We start from the raw sequence: 23,271 nt of genomic DNA on the forward strand, positions 1-23,271 counted from the left end.
AGTCGTCGATGTCCCACAGCCCGAGATCTCTGAGAGTGTCCTCGACGTTAGAGATGTGCACCTCGGTATCGAAATCACTCAAGGAAATAGACTCTGTATCAGATTCCTCGTTTCGAGCGAAACGGCTCCTTGGTGGTTCGAAGGTAGAAAAGTCTCCGTCGAAACGCTCAAGACGAGCTGAAATTTCGTCAAAGATGAGGATGTGGTTGGGGGAAGAAGGATCAGGAGGGTTTCCAGATTCCATTTTGTCTGGTGGGGTTTCGAAATCTGTGAAATTGCTGACTCGTTGCTGAGTCGTCAAGTTTGCCGCCGTGTGTTCTGGTGCTATTTAGTTCAAAAGGGTGATGTTAATGAAGGAGAGGACCGCCCGCTGGGTCGTCGAGGGATGTTGGTCCGCTCACATAGTAACCCACTCTACGAACGAGTGAATATTCTCGGACTTTAAACGAACGTTTCTGCAGCCCATTTCCAGGATGGATTCTGCATGCTTGATTGGAGTATACCTTTTGTGGACTCTCATAATCGTAGCAGCAAACTTCGGATCTAATATACGATGAACTTTAAATATGCTCTTTGTCAACCTATGCTATCATAATATGGTAAGTCTATATGGCATTAGGCATATCGGCGGATTGATGCTACTGTAGAGACGCTTAGACTGGAATGCTGTTGAAGTTCTTGCACTCTTCCCGGCAGAGCTTCCCAACGTAACAGAGCGAGCAGTTTTAGAGTTATATTCAACAATCTATATATCATACTGGTCTGATGTCACCTATTTGCTTTTGAAAAGCTCTCTCAACGGTCTAGAGAAGTTCGATATCATCATCAAGCCTGCAACAGTCTTCTTCTGTAGCACGAAATCCCGAGGACAGGGGCTGAAGTGAGTAGCGGCAGCATACTTGAGAGGGTTAAACCGTTTACATCAGAAGAACTTGGAGACTCTCACAGAAAGCAATATCTGGTAGAGCAGTCAATGTAATGAAGCTGCTCTACAAATCGTGAAATTCTAGTCTGTTGGGTCTGATTACTCAAGGTTGGCTAACGTGAAAACAGTGGGCGTAGAAAAAGTAACAACCAACTCCACCATTGGACCAGCGCCATTAGGAATCCAACCCAAAATCAGTTATATACACACTTTCGGCACAAGGGTGAGAGATCGTCGCGATCTGATAACTTTAGATAAGATTGGACAAATGTTGGCGATAATCCCCCTGTTTGGTCACATGACTGGACCATAGTTTAGCTTGATCCTAGCATGTAATTCATGCCTTTTCTTTATGCGTGCTTTTCGTCCCTTTCGCTGCTCGTAGAACCGCTACAGTTGACAACAGAAGTCAAAGGCGAAGATCCGGCCGAGGTCAAGATAAGGGCGGGATAATTACTCCCAAACCCAATCCAGAGGGACCTGCCTGAACAGGTAAAAAGTTTTTTGACTCATTCTACATATATACAATTTCCACGTCGATTGAAGATTTGAGCCGGACTCAATTTTGGCTTTGAAGAATTAAATCCTTGTTTTCTTCAATCAATAAGCTTATGACTGTTTTCCAGAGAATTCCATATTGTCCTTTTTCGATTTTCCGATAAATATTGCAAGCTTGTCGAGTTTAGCATTTCACCCTTATTGCTTTTGTGCAGTCCGTATCGTTTTCTTCATTCGTCCAATATGCATCAGCGATTGTGCAGACAAGAGGACTTCTCAGACATGGCCACTCTCAGTGCCTCTGCCTTCAAGGCAGATGGCTTGTTTGCCTGGTTGCATCCGCGGAGTGACGTCTATTATGGTGATTTCCGCCGGTATTTTATCAACCGCAACAAAACACTCTTTAATAGTTGTGGTACGATAATATGGGTAATGGTTACGGATGAGAAAGATGCACATTGGACGGGTAAAAGCGAAATAATGGGGTATGCGGTCTGGAAGCGGCACGGTCAAACCGAGACTGCTAAGGCATGGCAGAGGGATACACTTGGAATGAGTAAGCTTGTTCTCTATTGTCATATAACCTGTTCACTAATGTATATTTACAGAGCTTGAGCGCATGCTCTTGAAAGCAGAGGACACCTTTGCATGGGCAATAGGGTCCGATCGCTCAGTGTCATGGGAAAACGTAAAAATTATGAACGATACTAGAGGCTATACTTTCTTCGATAACCTTCACGAGCGTTGGCATCTTTCGATGCTGGCTGTTGGTGCCCAGTATCAACGACTCGGCGTAGGTTCTAAGCTGATTGACTGGGGTTTCGATATTGCGCAGAGGGAGCGCGTTCCGGTGACCCTCGTGGGGAGCCCCCTAGGTACGAGTCTGTACCGGAAGAAAGGTTTCAAAACTTGCGGTCTTAGGGAAACGACAAAGGACATCGTCGGTACTATTATGCTATGGGAACCATCCGGGATGGATGGCATGTTTTTCAAGGTCCAGGAAGATGGGACAGTGGTCATCAAAGATCCACCTTCTGCATGAGGGGCCATCCCTGTGTATAGCAAAAAAATACGGCCTGAATTCATGCATCTACTCATATAAGTCTCTTTGAAGAATTTATTAAGCTTGTATCTAATTTCTCCTTTTTGCAACATGGGAAATGTTCACCAAAGCAAGTTCTAAGTTTAGATCGTTATCTTATCTTAACAATCCATGCTCTAGAACGGGTCATGTCGACTTAAATTTCAACCGCAGGATCTGCATCCCCTGATCCATTGATGTGCTAGGAAATAATACTGGGATTCAATGCTCCATAGCGGCTATCCCACGGTCCAGTCTCTTGTTTAGAGGGAAAATAAATGCGCATATTTCTGCCTCTGCAGAGACTCATTAGACCCTGGATTTTGAACCACGGCGGCAAGTACCGTTGGTCCACTATCGGCCGCGAAATATTTACCGTTCAAGCAATCATTTCGACGGAACGCCAGAATCAGGATTTTCTGTCAATTCCGGACATTATGGAGGAATCACCGCGTAAGCGCCAAAGGCTGGCCAGTCCATCCGAAGCTGAGCTGTCGCAAAGCTCAATTACTCCGAACGAGCAGCCTGCGCCCGTGGCAGTCGAAGCTAGCCTCGCCCGGCCAAAGGCTGGCAGCGATGAGGAACCGAGACTGGAAAGCGACGTGGGCATCACAGAGTTTATAAGTCCTGATGTATCTGGATTCAGCGGAATACTAAAGACAAGGTTTGTAATACAGAGTTCGAATTCAATAAGAATATTCTTTTAACTCTTCTAGATACACGGACTTCCTTGTAAACGAAATTCTTCCGTCGGGTCAGGTTTTGCACCTAGAATCTGTCAAAGTGCCTCAACTCGAACAAGGTCCTATTGAAAAGGCAGAGATCGGGCAAACAGCTTCTGATCCTACAAATGGAAATGGTGGGGAAACAACCACTGCCAATTCTGCGAACGAAGATAAATCACAGGACGAGAAAGCGACCGAAGAATTCAAAGTTAGTTCCTATCAGGTATATTCTTGGCCGCTTGGCCTTAAGTTAACACAGGCTCAGGTTACCCCAGAAGACCATGCATCGTTGGTCTCAATCTTCGGCCCAGAAGTCGTTGCTTCTATAATTGAGCTGCACGAGAAAATACTGCAAACCCCAAATGCCAAACCCAAGTCCTTCGACAAGATCACGTCAGAAACGATCACAGATCGAGATCTTCGGACGCAGATGCATCAATTAATGAGGCGTGTTTTCTGCTCCAGATTGGAGACTTCAACTGGGAGTGACGGCTTAGTGACAATAAGTGCATCTCCTCCGCAAGGCAAAGGTAGAACACGAGGGGGCCAGAGCAAAGGGCGGGCTCGGCCTAGGGGAAAGCTAGGTTGGCAAGAGCTTGGAGGAGAATACCTTCATTTCACTCTCTATAAAGAGAACAAAGACACTATGGAAGTAATCTCCTATCTCGCGCGTATGTTGAAGAACAAGCCAAAGGATTTTCAGTTTGCTGGAACCAAAGATCGACGGGCGGTTACTGTACAACGAGTTAGTGTTTACCGTGTTTTCGCGGACCGTCTAGCAAATCTTAACAAAACACTCCGCGGAGCTGTGATCGGCGGATTTGACTATAGGCAAAGTGGCCTGGAATTGGGCGAGCTCGACGGCAATGAGTTCGCCATCACACTACGAGATTGTCGTTTCCCTGGTGAGGAGAGTCTCAGCGCTCCCGAGAAGATTGAGCTTGGATCAAGGACCGTGTCTGCAGCACTTGCGAAGCTCAGGGAAGACGGGTTCATCAACTATTATGGTTTGCAGAGATTTGGCACATTTTCTACCCGGACAGACACGATAGGTACTTTGATGCTCAAGGGTGATCTCAAAGGAGCCATCGATGCCCTTTTGGAATACAGTCCCGAAGCTCTTGCAGCTGCAAAGGATCCACTTTCTTCTCTGAATGGCTCAACGCTCATTTCCTCCGACGATAAAGCTCGCGCGCAAGCCATTGATTCGTTTAGAACGACCGGAGCGAGCAGCCCGGCACTGGATATGCTCCCGAGAAAATTTTCTGCTGAAGGAAGCCTCATCCGGCATCTGGGCCATCCTGAACGCGGCACCGATTACCAGGGTGCTTTGCAGGCGATCCCAAGAAATTTGCGTCTAATGTACGTACATGCGTATCAGTCGTATATTTGGAACACGATCGCCGGTGAGCGATGGAAGAGATGGGGCAAGAAAGTAGTCGAGGGCGATCTGGTACTTGTCCATGAACACAAAGACAAAGAAATAAAGGAGGACGTACCGGAAGTCGATGAGGATGGCGAGCCCATTGTTCTTCCTGCCGTAGAAGACAGTGCTGCAGGAAACTACATACGCGCTCGTGCACTAACAGCGGAAGAAGCCGCGAGTGGCGCGTACACAATCTTTGACATCGTTTTGCCGCTTCCAGGCTACGACATCCTCTACCCGGCCAATCCATTGGGCGCTTTCTACAAGGAATTGATGGGAAGTGAACAAGGCGGCGGTCTTGATCCTCACGACATGCGTCGGAAATGGAAGGACATCAGCTTGAGTGGCAGCTACAGAAAGGTTGTCGCGCGTGTTGGCGCTCAATATTCTCATGAAGTCAAGGGCTACGTTCAGGATGACGAGCAACTCGTACAGACAGATCTTGAGATTCTGAAGGGCAAGCCTAGAGGGAGTACACCAGAACGTTCCAGCGAAGCTTCGCTGAAGATTGCTGCTGTCCTCAAGTTCCAACTCGGCTCTTCTCAGTATGCCACAATGGCTCTCCGTGAGTTGATGAAGGATGGCGGTCTTAAGGCATACAAGCCGGACTTTGGCGGCGGTAGGTAAGTTCCAAAGGACGAGAGGTTGGTAAGCATTGTTAGTACATCAAAAGTATGGGATTGTTCGAATAAATGGAGTTTGAATCTTGTTTAGATCCTTCTGTTGTTTGCATATCGGTGAAATGCTTGCGATTATGCAATCCATGCTTGTGTCGTTTGACTGCTATTTACTGTGATCCGTTTGTGATGTTGGTTTGCTGCCACGTTCTTGCCAGAGATATTTCAAAAGCCTTGTGAGGGTTTTAAAGCGGCGATCTGGACCAAGACCGCTCCCCAAGCGCCTGACTTGCCTATGAAAAATCCTTGAACAAGGTTTTCACTCCGTTTCCGCGCAGAAATAGCGGGATTCGAACCGGCATGGATTGGAAGACCTATATGCCGCGACTGTGATGAATTGTGCGATATAGAGTTCTTGGATCCAACCCGTGAAATGGGTTGAGTTACGGCGATATATATAGCTTCAGCCAATCGGAAAGGGAAAGGTACCTATTGTCCCGCTTGGAAAGAGGTAGCGCATTCACTTGAGTCCCGGAGGGACCATTCCAAGCGCCAGGCCCTCAAGAAAATGGCCTTGTTGGCTTGGGAACGGGGACATGCAGCTTGTATAACACAGATATTGTTTGATGAACTCTCATTCTACCCAAGACATGCTAATAATGGGGCTATGACAGACAATTACGGAAGCAAGGTCATATATTATAGGATATGATTCATTATGAACGAGAACTTGCAATTGATACGCACCTGGATGGAACGTCTCTGCAGCTGAAACGCTCTATCAGCAGACTTTTGCGTTTATGGTAGTGGAGTTTCAGTGAATCTGTTAGCGTGACACCTCTCATAACAGCCCTTCCCAACTCATCTTGATCAAACCTGCCACTCAGAAACTTTCTCCAGGGAAAACATACACCTCCACCATCTTCAACTCTACGTCTCAATCTTCCAGCGAACCTTCTCCTCGTTCAAAACGCTGCATTAGCACTCAATCTCTATTCAATTTTCGAATTCAAAATCAACGGCTAGGATATTATTACGCATAAAGCGTTCAGGTACTGCGCTCTCGATCCAAAGTTTCCCTTCATTAATGGGCTTTCTCTCACCTTGACATCTATATACTAGGTTAACGCAATGCATTGCATCTTATTCTTGCTCTATTTGTTCGTCACTGCCGTGATCGGGCATATGCAGCTCTTTTATCCTCCGCCGTTCAACGCAAGCAACAATCCGCACCTGCAGGGATCAGCCGATGAGTTTCTCCAGTTCCCGTACAACTGCTGCGGACGTCAGACTCCATTCCCCTGCCGTGGATATCTTGACCTGCTTGGCACTGATGCGGGTGCTCCTGTTGCTACCTGGTCTGCCGGCAGCAACCAGAGCTGGAGCATGACAGGTATCGGCAACCACTGGGGTGGATCGTGCCAGGTAGGCTTCTCCATCGACAACGGGGAGACTTTCCAGGTAGCTGCATCCTATCCTGGCAACTGCCCGCATCGGCTCAACGGCGATGGTCCTACTGGACAAGAGTTCAACTTTACTGTCCCCGCCGACATCCCCAGTGGAGAGGCTATTTTTGCTTGGACTTGGATCAACCGTGAGCAGGAGTTCAATATGAACTGTGCAGCAATCAATATCACTGGCCCTGACTCCTCATCCGCGGCATTTTCTGTCCCGTATTCTCAGCGACCTGGCCTTCTCATCGCAGATACCGGAAACGGATGTTGGTCTCCCAAGACAACCGCTGAAGTTCTCTATCCGAACCCTGGTCCTGATGTAATTGAAGGGGATAATGTCTATACTCTGGAGAAGCCTTATCCTCCGGAGGCTTGCGGATATTAATAGATGCCAATATCCAATAGTAGTATGGCAACCCACTGCCTTTTTGCGTTGGTGAGGGGGCACACTTACGCCGTCATTTTCTAAATTCTTCAAGTAGCGAACGGTAGCATTTTTTTACGTAGCCGAACAATACGAAATGAAGAACTCAAAGAGAAATATTGTACCAAACTTGGCTTTTGTTGTCTTGTAATTCTCAGAAACTGCTCTGACGGCGTCAGCGGTGCACCTATAGTGGGGTCGTCTCATGTCGTCAAAGAGTTAAGCAATTGTAAACTAGCTTAGGGTACCCGCTTGGCTCGGCGATCCCTCGCGACCAGCGCTCGTCGCTAGAACATTAGCTTGGGCTCGGGCTGGAGCCTAAGCGTTAGTTATGCTCCACTAACTCCGATGTTTGAGTATACAGGAAACAAAGACCGTGTAAATAAAAGAAGACCCCAGATGAAATTCTTCGATCGTACGGGTGAAATGCGTATGAATATGGGCAGACTCTACGCAAGGGACGCTGCATCCCCGCAGTCATACCGGTGGGGTTCCACGTGTGATAAGCGACAAAGTGGAGTGGCTCTTCAACGTCACAGCATTTCAATTTGATACTGGCCTGCTCTGGCATCCCAAAACACAAGCCTACAAATATTAAAAATATCAAAAGCCCCATGTTGCTTCAAAGGAAACCCAAAAATATGTCGTCATTTCTTTCAAATGGACTCCGCCAGTATAATAGGGTTTGTAACCTGATCGTTGGTGGCTGAGCATTCATTTCAGCCAATTAGAGAGGTCACTAGCCACTCCGCCTCCCCAGACCATATAGGATTCTATTTCCAGGGATCCGTAAGATAGAAGCACGTGGGCCCCAGGCAGCGCAGGCAGCCATATATAACTAATTCACAAAAAGCTGACAATACACGACATTTCACAACCATTGATTTTTCGACCATTGAGTCATTCGTCAAAGCCGTCAGCCTCGCCAGAATTTCTTCCGTTCAACTCTGCATAAGTCATATGGTGTGGTCCAGTCAATTTTCGAAATGTGAGACTTGGCTAATGCATCATTTGTGCTTGTCAGCATCAACTGCAGCCAGACAGGCAAGGCTTGAAATTGCGGCTTAACTTATTTTCTCCGGAAACACTGGCAGGTTGGACTTCTATCCTATAGACCCTATCCAATGCTCTGCTCACACACACGCAAATGGTAGACACTTGCGTGGTGTCATCTAGTGCATTTTTGGCGTAAGCTGACGAGACATTATCACGACGAATTACCGTTGTGCTCGAACATGGCCCTGTCTGGGGCTGGTCTCCGCGGCTTATCGTTGAATACTTCGCCGGCACATGGTTCCGCCGAGAGCGTTACTGGATGGAGAGCATCTCGATCAGAGTCATGCCTTTCAACTGGTTCAGCAAGGAGCGTTTACACTAACACGCTTCATCTGGCCTGCCGGAAATGCAATCACTGGCACAACAAGACGCTCGTGGCCATTCCACGCAAAATCGGTTTCCAAGTCAGGGTCAAGTGCGAGAATTGCTCATATACCTTGTTCGCACTCGGCGGTAATTCGACTCAGTCCACGTTTGCCTCAGCGCTTACGGTTCAGAGGAACTCGAGTCAGTGGAGTGTGCCTCCTTTGGACCCTAATGAGGCCGGGCCGTCAACTTCCACGCCTCCGCATCCCGTGCTTCATTCGAATCCTTTTCCCGATAATTTAAGTCATATCACCGAGAAATCCCCCGGGCCCGCTTCTGTTGCCGAGCATGAATCAGAGACAGCAGATGTAGAGCATCCATCGCCATCTCAGACTCGGGAATCTTTCGATGGGGGAGTGATAGATCATATACTCCCAACGCCGTCGAATGGGAAGAAAACCTTACTGTTGGGGAGAAAAGAAAAAGTTCGCATGAGAATTCGAGCAGGCCTGGAGCCTTTGCGAAGATCTTTAGGCCGACTAGCTCGGAAATTGAGGACAGTCAAATTTGACGGCCGGCTGTCCACTGCAAAACGGCGTGATAAAGTGCTTGACGCGGTCGATCTGAGCGCCGAAGAGAACGACATCAGCACTTCAGCAAACGAAATGGACGAGATAACAGCTACCCAGCTAAATTTAGAAAATTTCGAGACATTACTTCTTCCGCAGCTTACACGCTCGAGGAGCTCACTTTCATCAAGCATCAGTGACAGCGAGCTACCGACAATTGTGCCAGAGCAGCCTGACAGGGAGGTTGTCATCCGCGACGTGAACACCAATGAAGACCTGATCGCAGCTAGCCGCGAGGCGACAGGAGAAGCTCCCGGTCAAGGCTTTTCGCGGAACTCTCTACCCTCGTATGACAAAATCCCGGATATCAAATATGCACGGATCAAGCAAAAGAGGATCATCAAGACTCGCCAACATGACGCTCGTATGAGGCGAATGTTTGCGGGAATCGGTTGTCAGTGCGATGATGGTTGTTCCTGCATAGTCTCTGCTCGGTCGATGAATATCCTTGAGGGAAGCACTTCAAGCATAGGATCAACTAGTGTGATAATAAGCAGTGGAGTCGGCGTTGCCGCGCGCAATACTCTTGCTCTTGTTCCGTCCGATTTTCTCGGGATTGGCCAACACTTCTACGCCAGTCCAAATGCGCGGAGCTACGGGAGCAGGGATAGCCAATTGTCAACCTGCGCATCGGAGATTAGCATCCGCTCGGCTCCTGAATATTCGGCAGGGCTTCAAGAGCTGAGCCCGCTGCAGGGATGGCGTATCTCAGCCTAGTCTGACCGTCGAAGCACTCTCTGGTATTAATCTGACCTATTCGAACGAAAACTAGTGTGCGTATATATGGGTTCAACAGTGATCACATCTTAATCCCTTCTCTTGGTCTTCTTTCAATTTCTTTTGAGGTATTTTGAATCATTTTCATTTTTGGAAGGGTTCATTACTTGCTATTTTTCACGAAATCATTCGATTTTACGTTATTCTTTTCTCTTCATTCTCAAAAATGTTTGAAATTTACTGCACGAATCGTGGATCTCCTCCAGCGATAGAGATAGACCATGTCAATTTGCTCCTTTGTTTCAAATTCGAGCGTAATCTTCATATAATGTCAATAATCTAGCCAATTGAATCGTTCATTTGCGTCTTCATATCATTTGGTACTCTAGGTTGACTGTGCTTGAGGATGTTGTTCCTTGTCGGATAAAGGCGGGTTTGGATGGCTAGAGTGCAACTGCCGAGGTCCAAGAGGCCTTCCCGACTTGTACCGACACCACATTGCCCTTAGGAGTTTAGCGTTGGTATCCACAGTATCACGGAGTACAGGGTCATAACTTACCTAGTAGTAAACATAGTAACGTCATCAGGCTGAAAGTCAAATTATCTGGTCATACTGTTCACCCCAAAACCGTTGAGCCTTTTTTGTTCTTCCTTACCACCATTCTTTCTTCGGCTTGGCGAGGAAATTTGTCGCATCACGTGCCCTCACCAAATACTTCGTCTTCTGTTACCAAGGAACTGTTAGGTGAAATCCCTCTGAGCAAACAGGAAACACGTCCTCACATCACGCGACTACTGCTAGCCTCACCTCAATTTCCAATAGTATTATTATATCTGAAAGGTTGATTATCTCTACCTCTGGTCACATCAGCAGTCAGTCAATTGGTGGAAATTGGTGCCTTCTCTTGAGAGTTTCCAAAGCAGAGAGAAGAAACAAAAGGAGATAAAACTCAACAGGTTGGTCTCTAACGCGCCGCGATACACCAAATTCATTGCCCTCCCTGAACAGCCCGAGAAGCTCAAGGCTGCTACCCACAGATTGGCATCGTGTCTCACATACTAATACAATATTGTGCAGCCCACCATGTCTGGGCCGTCTGTACATCTTACAATACCGCCTGCCTCGCTCTTCAAATTCCCTCCTGCGCCATTGCCAGAGACACTTCCGCCTCCGCAACGCGATTACTCTTTCGCGACTCCCTTCAACATCAATCCGACTGTCTATAATGGACTGCTCTCGGCCAGTGTTCCTCTCACCTTCGCTACCATTTACGCGACCTCTGTTGTCCTGCTGAATCAGATCAATCGGCGCCGCGGTAACCAGCCATGGGAATTCAGCAAGACCCGTCTATTTCACCTTTTCGTAGTAGCACATAACGTGCTCCTCGCTGTATATTCGGCTTGGACCCTTACAGGAATGCTTGGCGCTTTGAGTCGCTCGTGGCCTGGATTTGATGCTGAGGGCGGACCTGCAGAGGTGGCTGATGCTCTCTGTAAGCTCAATGGACCCCGCGGATTTGGTAGTGCGGCAACATACAATTCCACGACTAGTGCATGGGGTGTCACAGATCGGCTGGTGAAACTCGGAACTGGAGGTATCCCCGATTCGTCAGACGTTGGACGATTGTGGAATGAAGGTCTTTCATTTTACGGCTGGCTCTTCTACTTGTCAAAGTTCTACGAAGTCGTCGATACTGCAATTATCCTGGCAAAAGGCAAGCGGAGCTCATCATTGCAGACTTATCATCATGCAGGAGCTATGATGTGCATGTGGGCTGGAATTCGCTACATGGCACCTCCTATCTGGTTGTTTGTTGTCGCTAATTCATTTATTCACACACTCATGGTTGGTTCACTTTTAAAATCCATCCTACTGGACAAAGGATAAAAACTGACGAGCAACAGTACACTTACTTCACACTCACTGCGCTGCATGTAAAGGTTCCGTGGGTCATCAAGCGCACTCTGACAACAATGCAAATTGCTCAATTCGTCATTGGTGCCTCATTCGCAGCCACGCATCTGTTCGTATCATATAACGCCCCGGTTTCTGTTCCATATTCCTTTATCGCTGGCGTCTCCTCTGCAGCATCCTCTGCAACCTCTGCCGTCGGCTCTGCTGCCACATCTGTCGCGTCAGCCACCGCCACTGCGAACCTGAACAGCTGGTTCAAGAAGCTAGCTCTGCGAGCAGTCGGAGAAGAAGGCTTGGCAGAAAATGTACGCAACAGCCAAGGGGAGCGCTTCGGTGCCGACGCTGTCAAAGCTCCAGTAAACCACGCCAAGGAAGAAATTAGATACCGTACCGAATATCCGGTTGTTTCCTGTATCGACACTAGTGGCCAATCATTTGCCATTTGGTTGAACTTGATGTATCTTGCTCCACTGACGTAAGTGTCCAATACAGCGCATTGAAACACAGAAATCTTTAGAACAAAACTGACTGTAGCTCTTGGTGGCTAGATGGCTCTTCGTCCGATTCTTCATTCGTTCATACACTGGCATGACCTCTCGCCGAGGACGTCGGCCCTCGACGATTCATATCATTGAGAAGTCAGGCTTAGACGCCGCTAGAGGCGTACAGCGAGAGCTCGACTCGCTCCTGAAGGAGGCTGAAACTTCCGTGGCGGAGAAAGTCATAGAAAGGGGTGAAGAAGCCGCAAGCTCGGCGGAGGCGGCTGTGGAAGCAAAGAGGGAGTAAGCGCAAGGATTGTTTCCTGGTATCTTCCGTGTACGCTGCGACACGAAGATGGCTATCACATCGGGACCTAAAAATAAAAGAGCAATCTTCAACCATTTTGAACCGCTGGAGTCTGGGCTGGCGATGATTTTTTCAATGATTTGAGACTGCGAACATTGTGTAATATTAATAAAGGAACCGTTTGCGCTCAATGTCTTTTCACGTATCTGCACTTCATCGTAAAATTATTGTTCTTTTCATGTCTAGACTGCCATTACAGTACAACTATTCAGCATGGTAAAGTGCCCAATGAAGACGCACAAGTTTGTATTGCATAATAATAATCGGCCGTCATCATTATGCATCATGACAGCCACCACGCGAGACACGGTTCACGTACCGACGCCCACAACGACAATCAAGGTGCACTTTCCCGTATCGGGAAGGATAACAACACAGCTGTGGCCCACTCGCTTAACGTGCCTCCCATAACGACTAACCGAAGTAAACATGGGAAATAACATTACAGCACTGCATCATCTACGCCTATCATGATATCTGTCGTTGGATGACTAGCGTTGAGCGTTGCTTTCATATGATCTCACCATAGCACGACATTGCTTTAGCAAGGATTCTTTTGATTTTCGTCAGCAGCTGAAATCCTTTGTTGATAGAGGAGGAGTCTGTTCTTGCTCTCTCAAGCAGATCCACACCCGAGAGGGAAAGAGCATCCAGCAGTATTAGAGGAAAAACTGCAAGAGAAGAAGCATTTTTAAGAAAGAGAAACTCAGCCTCCAAAGATAAAGCAACCGCCGGCAACCTCAGAGAAGCTTCCACGAAGGCAAGCCCAACCATGAACAACCCTCCCATATTCAATTTCCCGGCCTCGCCGGGCACGCCCCTCTTTCCTGTGTCTCCTGATCGCACAAATCAACAAAGACATATGCAGCCTTTTCCGATCGCATTCCCTTCGCTGAAAAAAATAAACCCTCCACCAGAAATCCCGTTGCTCCCGACAGCAGGTACAGACCTTGAGCTGGATTTCGACTTTGATGCTGCAGACGCCGGTGACGAGAATCAGATACTTTGTGAGGATACCATCTTGGAAGAGGGCCCGGACGCATCTGAGGGACTTTTGGCGCCCGGAAGTCACGAGATGCCTGAAGGATTAGGAACAGTGCAGCTCAACGAGAACGCAACCTCTTCGTCTCAGTCGTCGAAGCTTTCACCTTCGCAGGGAATTGGGCAATTGAACCCTGAGAAGGGCGGTACATCTCCAAACCCTGATATGAAGCTTTCTGGATGGGACAATCAACCTCAGGGGAATGATAAGAACGTTGAACGAAACAACAGGCGGAAAAGTCACCGAGGAACTCCACGTCGCCAGCAACAACGAGCACCAAAAAAGCCTACTCGCGCTAGCACATCGTTGTTTGAAGGCCAGATGACTTCAGAGGATGCCGAAGAGCAGTTGCGAAATGCGCGAGACAAGTGGGCGCAGTTTGCAACAAAGTGTCCAGAATGGGAGAGTGGGCGCGTTGAGAGAGCTCCTGAGCCAGAACCGGTACCCCATATTTCTGCCGTTATGGCCAAGTATCGCAGCTCGTCTAGCGGATCTGAAGGTCAACAGAAAGCGGCGCCTTCAAGCTCCCCCAACTCAGAGAAACAGAATACCAAACCCGAAGCGCCTGTAAAATCAACACGCTTTGCAGAAACCAGCCCCAAACAGCTAAATGACAAGAGCAGTCAAGGAAGCAACCGCCCGCGAGATCGAAAGCGCAATGATCATGCCCTACGGCGTGCTGAGTTGGGAAGAGAGGAAGCGGAAAGTGAAGTGAAGCGACTACGGATGGAACTGGAAAGGCTGAATGATAAAATTGTAAATGAGAAGCAGTCGAGTGAGAGTGACAAGGCAAGATCGGATATGCTTACGAAAGAAGTTGAAAAGCTCAAGGTTTGTTTTATTCGCATTCACTCGCATCCATGTTACAACTAACGCCGTTTAAAGCTTGACCTCACCACAGCCAACACCAGACTCGCACGTGCGGAGAAGCACCATAAGCGCGCCGTTAAAGACGCCATGAAGACCTCATCTGCTATTGTTGGCTTGCAGGGAGAGCTGAAGACTGCCCGGGAAGACCTCAACTCCACCAAATCAAGCTTCGAAATGGAGCGAGTAAAGTCAAAAAAGCGAGAAGAGGAAGCATTCCAGGCACAATTTAAGTTGATTGGAGTTGAAGAGGAACTTGCTCGAGCTAAGCAACAGATTAAGCTTTTAGAAGGGGAACGTGATGCGCTCAAGACTAATCTCAAGGAAGAAGAAGTCGCCCGTATCGCTGCTCAAGGCCAAATTGCGTTACCCGTGTCGCGCGACGATGCTGAATTTGGCTCACCCAAAGCGGAGAGAAAGCCTGCGATTAAGCCAAACGCATTGATCGAGGAGGAAGTGGAGGAGTTAGACATGATCAAAGACCAGCTAGACAGGGAAAAGATGCGGGCAGACGAGGCAGAAGAGCTTGTGCAATTCATGCAACGAGAGTGCCAGCTAGGAATTTGCGCGTGTCAGCTGGCGAAGCAGAAGAATTCCGAATACATTTACGACAAGCAGCTGCACGAACACGTCAAGCGCCGCAGAGCAAACGAGGCTAGCACGCCAAATGCCCCTCAGGTTCCTGAGGCATCAGTTGCACCAAACCCTTCTCATATCGAACCTGAAATCAAGTCAGAAGCCGTGGTCCCTTTGGCAACGGAAGAGCGTCCTCAACAGAAGCAGCAAGAGCAGCTCTCCCGCCCTACTCTGGCAGCCGAAGCACGAGCTACTCCAGAGCCACCACAGTCAGCCGATGCTGAAGAACCTGCCGTCATGTTCTCTCCAAGTTCTGGCACATTTCATGCAAACCCCACTCAACAAGCAGAAACCGCGGATACTATCGTCCCTGAAGAACAGCACATGCGTTCCCGACACACGCAAGAACGCGAACCGCATCGATCCATGCTCGCTTCCTCGATGTCAGCTGTCACTCCATCATTTTCATCCTCGGCGGGACCCTTTCTCCAAACTCCTGCGCGACGCATAGCCACTCCAGCCTACCCTCATACTCACGCCGCTACCAGAACAATCCCACTCGCACCCCCTGCCGATTTTATCGATCACCATGACGCGCTTGGTCTACAGAAAATGTCCCGCGAAGAAGCACTCGAGCAGATTCGCCAGCGCCGGGGCCGTGCGCGGAGTATTGCCGCAGGAACGTTCACGCCGAGAAAGCAAATGGTGAATCCAGCTCCCAAGAGGGACTTTAGTGCGCCGATTGTACGGCCAAACTAGGGGCCCAAATCAGGGGGACTGCGGAGAGGGGGAGGAGGGGGAGGGAGGGGGGGAAGGGTGGAATCTATTTACCATGAGTTGTGGAAACGGGGCGACCTAAAGGCGCAAAAGTCTCCGCGCATTATTTATCATCATCTTTTTATTCTTGAAACTCTGCATGTCTCATGCTTATTAGCAGGCTTGTTGGAGTTGAGGGAAATCGAGGGGCGAGATTGGAAGGATCAAGGATCCAAGTTTGGCTTTGGTATTGAGTTTTAATGGGGTCTTTGTGTTAGATTGGTTCGGGGCTTGGAGATTATTTTATTTCTTTTCATTTATTTACTTTACCTTCTTTACCTCATTTTCTTTTTCTTCTTCCTCATTTTTCTCCTTAAATCTCGTTTGAATTATTCCTCCTTTATTGCGCTTTTCTGTCATGTAAATATAGGAATCATTCTTTCCCCCATCCCCTATATTTTTTTTATTCTCTATTGAAAAGATTTATCACTGTCTGGCCACGCGCCACCATTACAGCCAGTCCTTTAACGAAATGAAATGGTTTAAATGCATCTCTGCACAAAGCGCTTGCAGTTTGCTGGGCCCATCCGGCGGTATTCTGTTTCATGCTCAGACCTGGGACCATCCATATCCCCTCCCGCAGCTCCCGCCACCGCAGCATGGAATTCTTCTAATCAAATTCTACGTCACGTATCAGCCCGGTAGGTAGGAGGGGGTGCTGTATTCGCAGACCTGATAGACCACTTGGTAAGTTTCTCTGCATTGGTGCGACGTACGATGTACGATGTACAATATACGGTACATCCGTATCGAGCCTTGAGCCTTGAGCCATGGCGAGAACTTGAACTTGAAGTACGATGTGCTCCGTAGAAAGAAAGTAGGAGAAGTAGGAGCAGGAGAAGGATATGCCAAAAATAATATATATATATTATAATTTTGAAAAAGGTTTGTATTATTTTCGTCGTTCTGGACTATATGTTTCGATGAGATTGGAAATACAAACAATAATAAAAAATAAAAAATAAAAATAGAAACAAAAGATAAGAATAAAAGAATGAAAAAAAAGACAAGAAAAATTTATAGGAAATCGTAGAAATATTAAACAATACATCTTCTGGCTAGGCTAGAATAATGGAAAGTCACAAATGAACTGGACACAAGAGAAAGCAAAGAAGATACCTTTGCAAGTCGAGAAGCCTGTGAATCGAGTCGTGCGGGCTTAGATGACGATAAGAGTTTAGGTCTACGAGGGTCAGGGTCAGGGTCAGGGTCAATGTGGGGTGAATTTAGAGCGTCTGTCCATTTGTCCATTCTCCTCGGTGCAGAGTTGAAATATTTGAGCAGTTCGTTGCCTCGAGGGAGATGTTTGCATGAATAATGATTACTCGTGGAATGACTTGCCCGAGTCATCGTGACTCAGTATCTCCAACGATGGATGAAGAATATGAAGAGGTGCATATCAAGGAAATTGGGAACAAGGGACCATAGAATATGTCAATTGAGCAACAGCACATAAACCGTCACATGTAACCGTCACATGAAATTCATCAGGTTCTTTATAAAAAAAAGACATTCAGACTGCATCCATTATTTTATGAACATACAGCCAGCGAGACAATACGCATATGGCATATGAAAATGAGTGCCCCGAGCAAACGCACACACCACGCCATGCAGCAGCTTGGGGGTCCAACAACCAAGCACACCACGCGCAAAGGCCGCCAACCAGCCCCAAGTTTCTCTGATATTTTGACGATTTTCCCAACACCCAGAGCTCCCGAAAATAAATCTCTCGATTTACCGGTTGCTCTTGGCAACACGCTCCAGCTCGTCCTTCTTCTTGATGGCGTAAGAGTTGGAAGAACCCTTGGCAGCGTTGATCAGCTCCTCAGCCAAGCACTCGGCAATGCTCTTGATGTTACGGAAAGCAGCCTCACGGGCGCCAATGGTGAGCAGGGCAATGGCCTGGTTGACACGGCGGAGAGGGGAGACATCGACGGCCTGGCGACGGACGGTACCGGCGGAACCGATACGGGTGGAGTCTTCGCGGGGACCGCAGTTGACAATGGCGTCAACAGCGACCTGGATGGGGTTCTGGTCGGTCATGATGTGGATCTAAAAAGCAGCACCAACAGTTAGATCTCAGGCCCTTTCTGTGATAAATCTGAACCCAGCGTCATATCTCTCCCTCAAGATTCTTCATTTGTCTTCCATCTCATATTTCCCGCTCCTTTTCTTTCTTTTACTTCCTCCAGACGCTCTACTTGGGACGGGGGTTTGAAACGTACAATCTCGAAGGCGTGGGCGATGATGCGGACAGCCTTGAGCTTCTTGCCGTTGTTGCGGCCGTTCATCATCAGAGAGTTGGTCAGACGCTCAATGATGGGGCAGTTGGCCTTGCGGAAACGCTTGACGGCATAGCGGCCAGCGGAGTGAGGGAGGTAGACGGGAGACCGGATCTGAATGTAGTCGCTGTAAAAATAGGATGCTGGTTAGCCCATTTTGCCTTTTTTCGATTTATTCTTCCATTTCCCTCTCAGAGAAACAGATACAGCGTATATGCGAATATGCGGATGTAGGATGATCCGGATGCCGGTTCTTCAGAGGAAAAATCGCAACACTTTGCAGATTTTCCACCAACTGCTTCGCGCATGCGCTCCCTTTTCCTACGGCATCCCAATTGAAAAATGCTATCGACAGGGTCGAACGTACGTCAAAGAGATGTCACGGATCTCAACGTCCTCGTAGCTCCACTTGTTGAAGAGCTTCACGGTACCGATCTCCTGGGTGACGTCCTTGGGGAGAACGGGGTAGCCGCTGGGGCTCGCGACCTCGACTTCGCCGTTGTCAGACATGTTGACGGTGATCTGACCTGATGGGGGGAGAATTCGTCCGTCAGAGGTCGATTTGGTCGGTGTCGTCGTCGTCGTTTGGCTGCTGGCCGTTGCGATTTGTGGATTTCGGTGTTGAGCCTCGTCAATTTTGCTAAGCGAGATGTGTGCGCTGCGGTCTTAGCCCTGAAGTCTTGGCGTTTCCCGATCGGGATGCGGGAGGAAACGCGAAACTCGCCTCAACTAACGAACGAGGGGAGTACCACTGATTTTCTACGCGCGACTGGGCTCAATCTATCGAGTTTCTCATAGACGGAGTTAAGCTGTGCTAGCAGGAAGTCACAATCGAATACGAAATGGGCCATATAATTCTAGGTCTCGGAATTAATGTCTTAACGTTCTGCGCTTTCAGTGTTGGACATGATCTCTTTAGCCTCAAAACCCCCATATGAGGGATCGCGGTCCTCCAAAATATCTCGCACTTGTGATCACTAATAATCCCGCTCTAGCTCTCATATGCCAACATGGGCGAACATGGAAATTTCACCGACGTTTCGATCAATCTTGACATGCTCTATTGCATTGCCTTGACTGCTTCATCAAAGTTTGGGACTTCATGTGCGCTCAGGGCCGGCCGACTCCAGCAGACATGTCCTTTCTTGTCCACTGCAAAGGAGCCTGCTGTCTGCCATCGTGTACCGCTTTCCGTCGGCCGGTTCCAGATACCTTCATGGCTTGCCAGTTGATAGACACCCCACATGCTTTGTGGGTTCAACAAGTGCCAGAAGCTGGCAACTCCCAATCCCCACTTCGTGTAGAGTTGGCGATCCGCGTCGACTATCACCTGCACACGTCGAGAACCCCCGAGCGCATTGATCCACTTCTCAGTGGCTTTGGCATCACTATGCGATACTGCTATGAAATTCACAGATGGGTTGGCGCTGGCCGTCGTTCGTAAATCGAGGAATGCCTTCTCGGCGACTAGAAATGCATATATGCTTAATCCTGCTCAACCACTGGATTCTCTTTAATCTAGAAATATAGGACTCACATGGGCAGCCGCAGTGCCTCAGAAATGTAATGACCGTAGGCTTGCCATTTGGCGGCGGTAAGGGTATCTGATCACTCGACGGAGCAAATGTGCCAGAATTAGGAACCTGGGCGATTTGAAGTTGCTGTGGAAACTTCCAAGATGCTAGCTCCTGCCGCAACGTCATATTTTAATGATGAAGTGATAGATGCTTCATATCAAAGAACCATGATCAAATTATGTAGACCCCGCTCAATAATTTGTATTTGCTATATATCTGGTGCGCGTGGGGCGGATCTGAGAGGTGACGTTGGACGTCATGGAGACCTGACAAGCGACGCAACAATCATTGGCGCAGGTACCGTCTCTCTCCCTTGACGATGCGCGTGAAAATTGCCCAACTCTTTCAAGCCATGTCCGCACGACAATAACGCGTTACAAAATCAATTAGACTACATTATAATGAAATGATCTTTACTTTCTTCATCTAAAAATTCAGCGTGAATTTTTCCTTAGTAAGTTGAACATATTGGATCCAATATGCCTTTCTACGTTGCTCAAGCTCTACTATTCGAGAGCGAAAAGTCCGACAAAGTGTGATTTATATTTTCTTCGCAGCTTCATTTCGAAGAGTGTCTTTTCCTTGATTTTTGTCCGTTACTACTGAAGGTTTGAACCTTTTTCTGTCAAATCTCCTGCTATTTTCCTTATCTTTGAATTCATGATTGTCACAAAATTCTCATCGGACTCTGGACACATTTGCGGCGAGCAATTCACAAGTCAACCACTAATCATCCGGGCCAAGCTTATCCAATATACTCCTGAGACTTTTGAGCATCACCGTCTACAAAGATGCACGAGATTGTGACACTCCAGCTCGGGCAGCGTAGCAATTATTTGGCGACGCATTTCTGGAATGCTCAGGTAAATTCCAATAGGCTTTTCCACGAGGACATTTCAACTGATGCACCAAGGAATCCTATTTTACATATGGAGATGAAGAGCAGTCGCCGATTGATCACAATATTCACTTCCGACAAGGAATTGGTGCCGATGGATCGGATACGTTTACTCCGAGAACAGTTATTTATGACCTAAAGGGCGGTTTTGGAAGCATGAGGAAGATCAACGCCTTATATGAGATGGAAGATGAGCCTGGTTTACAACAAGGCCTTTGGTAAGAAGTTCTTCCAATCCTGTTTTGACTTCGTGATCTTTATCAACATTTATATGCTTGGCGAGGGAAGAGCAACTGACGAAATGTCAGGGATGGCGGCAAAGCAATACAGAGGGATCCAACAATAGAAAAGAGCGACTACCAGAGATCTCTGGATGAGGGCTTGCCGCCTCCGCCACTCACGACTGAGACGGTGCGATATTGGTCTGACTTCAATCGTGTTTTTTATCATCCGAGGTCTATAGTGCAGCTCAATGATTACGAGCTGAACTCGAAGCTGATGCCATTCGAGAATTGGGACATGGGTGAAGAGCTGTTCTCAAGCCTAGACAAGGAACACGACTTACTTGACCGCGATCTTAGACCATTCGCCGAGGAATGTGACCAGCTTCAGGGCTTGCAGCTGATAACTAGCGCAGATGATGCATGGGGTGGGTTTGCATCACGATATCTCGACAAAATACGAGATGAATATGGCAAGACCAGCGTCTGGGTATGGGCAATTGAAGATGGAGCAAAAGATCAGCGAGTAAGGCAACCCCAAGAAGATACCAAATATGAGCCGCGACGAGTTCGTAGTCGACTAATACGGATACTGACCTTGAACCAGAGCAAACTTCTTCAAAGGATGACCAACTCGGCGCGATCTGTACATGAGATGGCGACGATGGCATCACTCTATATTCCCCTTTCAGATTCACCCGCGTTTGTGCCGGATTGGATAAATTTCAATCAGGGATCAAGATGGCATACCTCTGCATTACTTTGCACGGCGCTGGAATCGATGACGATTCCATCGCGCTTGCGGAATGGGAAGCTTGAAACATTTTCTCAGATTGAAGGGCCGCTTAACGTCAATGGCAATCAAAGAATAGCCAACTTGCGGTTTAGTGTCGACGATCCTAAAAAGTTAGACGCACACGACACGAGTCTCGGGAGTGGAATAGCGGCACGGGGTGAAGGAAGAACGGTGAATCCAACCGGGAATACGAGCGACTCTGAAGAAGAGGATGCTGGGGCAATTAAGGATCTGGATATAGATCTCCTTCCCTGGGCTGCTGCTCCCGTATCCCGAACACGCCGGCGGACGAAGAGGCACGTATTTGGACGAGTGGAGGTATCTCGAGGCGAGTCAGGTGATAGCGAATCCTCTTTGGAACGCGATGCGGCCTATAGGGCGCGCCAAAGGCTTGCCGGCCGTCCCATCACTGAAAGGTTAGTTGACGCTTTTTCGCTTACGAATGCTACTCTGCCAATTTCAAGGTTCAGAACCAAAAGGGGCAAATGACTCCAGTAGCCTGAAAGAGTCATGTTCTTGGAGTCTGAAGATTGCTGTTACAGTGTACAACACTATACAGTGTATCTTGACCAAGCAGAGAGAAGCTCCTTCAACGGCCAACAGCAGTAAGAGATTGTTTTGTGCTAATGGGGAAAAAAAAATCTAGGTTTCATAGTGGTCTCAAATTTCCGCTACTCGACAGTTTCCCAAGAATTTTCAAAATGTCTTCTTCAGATGAACAATCTGTAGGGGTATATTCGTCACTCTCCACAGAGTCGTCGGTTGCGGTTCGCATCGAAGCGTTGCGCGGGATTGTCGGCAAAAATGTTGGTCTGGATGAGAGAGAGACGCTATCAAATGGTCTTGATGAGATCTGCGAAGCATATGAAGAGGGTTGGCACAGTGGCTCGGACGAAGATGACGACTAAAGCAAGGATCTGAGGAGCCAAGCGCAGATCGCAATTGTGACTGATGGGTCGTTCTCTGCGTGGACTACTCATACACTACGAATACGGAGGTACTCTAGTGTAATTTTCAAGAATCAGGGCGAGAAAATACGTGGGAAAACAACAGCGGCAGTTTAGAGACTGCCCAGGGTCTCAAATTTTCTCCATACCATTGGCTCGCAGAGGTTAGTCATTTGGGGGGGGGAGGGGCGATCGCGGACTGAAAGTTGCAAAAAGGGGACCTGTGCCATGTGGTCCAATCCCGAGAAGGGCTGTCACCATGCGGCCGTTTTCCACCTTTTTACGGCGGATTCAGAGCAGTGGAACGATTATGTAATACGATGTGTTTAAATTGCATGTGAATGCCGGATTTGGCATAAAAAAAAGCAGTTAATCGCTATCAAAGACCCTTTTTGTTGAGCAAGGAGTGAGTTGGTTGTGGACGGAGACTCACGGGACTTGGCTTCCAATGGGTGGTCGTGGATACTTCTACTCCGTAGAGAGCGCAAGTGTGGGCTCAGTCGGATTTACAACGTCATCGCGATTGGGGTCAATAGGTTGAGCCGATCGACCCACTTAGTGTCAGGGACCTCTTTTTCAGGAGAAGACGACCGAGGAAGTACTGTAACTATTCGTACTCGCACACTT

The 23,271-nt window shown here is 48.1% G+C and overlaps 9 protein-coding genes across 9 annotated transcripts; 7 read left to right on the forward strand and 2 right to left on the reverse strand.

Annotated features, from left to right (window-relative positions):
• Positions 1-1,333: 1,333 nt before the first annotated feature.
• On the forward strand, positions 1,334-2,597 carry L228DRAFT_281163 (hypothetical protein). The gene is made up of 2 exons (XM_018335873.1): positions 1,334-1,979; positions 2,032-2,597. Exons 1-2 carry the CDS (start codon positions 1,667-1,669, stop codon positions 2,463-2,465), a joined length of 747 nt encoding a protein of 248 aa, XP_018189606.1. The 5' UTR covers positions 1,334-1,666; the 3' UTR covers positions 2,466-2,597.
• Positions 2,598-2,941: 344 nt separating this feature from the next.
• Positions 2,942-5,282, forward strand: L228DRAFT_266416 (putative pseudouridine synthase TruD/Pus7; the record flags this gene model as incomplete). Its single annotated transcript, XM_018334853.1, has 3 exons — positions 2,942-3,168; positions 3,221-3,437; positions 3,495-5,282. The coding sequence occupies 3 exons, from the start codon at positions 2,942-2,944 to the stop codon at positions 5,280-5,282; spliced, it is 2,232 nt and encodes a 743-aa protein (XP_018189607.1).
• A 649-nt stretch (positions 5,283-5,931) lies between these two features.
• On the forward strand, positions 5,932-7,561 carry L228DRAFT_244922 (lytic polysaccharide monooxygenase). Its single transcript, XM_018332037.1, has one exon. It carries the CDS (start codon positions 6,404-6,406, stop codon positions 7,109-7,111), a length of 708 nt encoding a protein of 235 aa, XP_018189608.1. The 5' UTR covers positions 5,932-6,403; the 3' UTR covers positions 7,112-7,561.
• An 824-nt stretch (positions 7,562-8,385) lies between these two features.
• L228DRAFT_266418 (hypothetical protein) lies at positions 8,386-9,858 on the forward strand (the record flags this gene model as incomplete). The annotated part of the gene is made up of 1 exon (XM_018334854.1): positions 8,386-9,858. One exon carries the CDS (start codon positions 8,386-8,388, stop codon positions 9,856-9,858), a length of 1,473 nt encoding a protein of 490 aa, XP_018189609.1.
• A 660-nt stretch (positions 9,859-10,518) lies between these two features.
• On the forward strand, positions 10,519-12,836 carry L228DRAFT_244925 (hypothetical protein). The gene is made up of 4 exons (XM_018332038.1): positions 10,519-10,815; positions 10,937-11,704; positions 11,764-12,248; positions 12,322-12,836. The coding sequence occupies exons 2-4, from the start codon at positions 10,943-10,945 to the stop codon at positions 12,557-12,559; spliced, it is 1,485 nt and encodes a 494-aa protein (XP_018189610.1). The 5' UTR covers positions 10,519-10,815; positions 10,937-10,942; the 3' UTR covers positions 12,560-12,836.
• Positions 12,837-13,077: 241 nt separating this feature from the next.
• L228DRAFT_281168 (hypothetical protein) lies at positions 13,078-15,904 on the forward strand. The gene is made up of 2 exons (XM_018335874.1): positions 13,078-14,492; positions 14,547-15,904. The coding sequence occupies exons 1-2, from the start codon at positions 13,392-13,394 to the stop codon at positions 15,861-15,863; spliced, it is 2,418 nt and encodes an 805-aa protein (XP_018189611.1). The 5' UTR covers positions 13,078-13,391; the 3' UTR covers positions 15,864-15,904.
• Positions 15,905-17,657: 1,753 nt separating this feature from the next.
• Positions 17,658-18,715, reverse strand: L228DRAFT_266421 (40S ribosomal protein S5; the record flags this gene model as incomplete). The annotated part of the gene is made up of 3 exons (XM_018334855.1): positions 17,658-17,975; positions 18,149-18,332; positions 18,573-18,715. 3 exons carry the CDS (start codon positions 18,713-18,715, stop codon positions 17,658-17,660), a joined length of 645 nt encoding a protein of 214 aa, XP_018189612.1.
• A 550-nt stretch (positions 18,716-19,265) lies between these two features.
• Positions 19,266-19,908, reverse strand: L228DRAFT_252555 (hypothetical protein; the record flags this gene model as incomplete). The annotated part of the gene is made up of 2 exons (XM_018333694.1): positions 19,266-19,672; positions 19,743-19,908. 2 exons carry the CDS (start codon positions 19,906-19,908, stop codon positions 19,266-19,268), a joined length of 573 nt encoding a protein of 190 aa, XP_018189613.1.
• Positions 19,909-20,336: 428 nt separating this feature from the next.
• L228DRAFT_87531 (tubulin nucleotide-binding domain-like protein) lies at positions 20,337-22,944 on the forward strand. The gene is made up of 5 exons (XM_018336931.1): positions 20,337-20,645; positions 20,696-20,898; positions 20,989-21,427; positions 21,509-22,113; positions 22,344-22,944. The coding sequence occupies exons 1-5, from the start codon at positions 20,574-20,576 to the stop codon at positions 22,603-22,605; spliced, it is 1,581 nt and encodes a 526-aa protein (XP_018189614.1). The 5' UTR covers positions 20,337-20,573; the 3' UTR covers positions 22,606-22,944.
• Positions 22,945-23,271: the final 327 nt, after the last annotated feature.

This window comes from Xylona heveae (assembly GCF_001619985.1).
Source record: "Xylona heveae TC161 unplaced genomic scaffold L228scaffold_3, whole genome shotgun sequence".
In the NCBI taxonomy this organism is placed as follows: domain Eukaryota; kingdom Fungi; phylum Ascomycota; class Xylonomycetes; order Xylonales; family Xylonaceae; genus Xylona; species Xylona heveae.

Bases quoted from the DNA above. Each gene is read 5' to 3' on its own strand.
- L228DRAFT_281168 (XM_018335874.1), top strand. From the start codon at position 13,392: ATGAACAACCCTCCCATATTCAATTTCCCGGCCTCGCCGGGCACGCCC. The intron at 14,493-14,546 runs GTTTGTTTTATT...CGCCGTTTAAAG, and splicing joins AAGAAGTTGAAAAGCTCAAG to CTTGACCTCACCACAGCCAA.
- L228DRAFT_244925 (XM_018332038.1), top strand. From the start codon at position 10,943: ATGTCTGGGCCGTCTGTACATCTTACAATACCGCCTGCCTCGCTCTTC. The intron at 11,705-11,763 runs GTTGGTTCACTT...GACGAGCAACAG, and splicing joins CATTTATTCACACACTCATG to TACACTTACTTCACACTCAC. The intron at 12,249-12,321 runs GTAAGTGTCCAA...CTTGGTGGCTAG, and splicing joins ATGTATCTTGCTCCACTGAC to ATGGCTCTTCGTCCGATTCT.
- L228DRAFT_281163 (XM_018335873.1), top strand. From the start codon at position 1,667: ATGCATCAGCGATTGTGCAGACAAGAGGACTTCTCAGACATGGCCACT. The intron at 1,980-2,031 runs GTAAGCTTGTTC...GTATATTTACAG, and splicing joins GAGGGATACACTTGGAATGA to AGCTTGAGCGCATGCTCTTG.
- L228DRAFT_244922 (XM_018332037.1), top strand. From the start codon at position 6,404: ATGCATTGCATCTTATTCTTGCTCTATTTGTTCGTCACTGCCGTGATC.
- L228DRAFT_87531 (XM_018336931.1), top strand. From the start codon at position 20,574: ATGCACGAGATTGTGACACTCCAGCTCGGGCAGCGTAGCAATTATTTG. The intron at 20,899-20,988 runs GTAAGAAGTTCT...ACGAAATGTCAG, and splicing joins GGTTTACAACAAGGCCTTTG to GGATGGCGGCAAAGCAATAC. The intron at 21,428-21,508 runs GTAAGGCAACCC...ACCTTGAACCAG, and splicing joins ATGGAGCAAAAGATCAGCGA to AGCAAACTTCTTCAAAGGAT.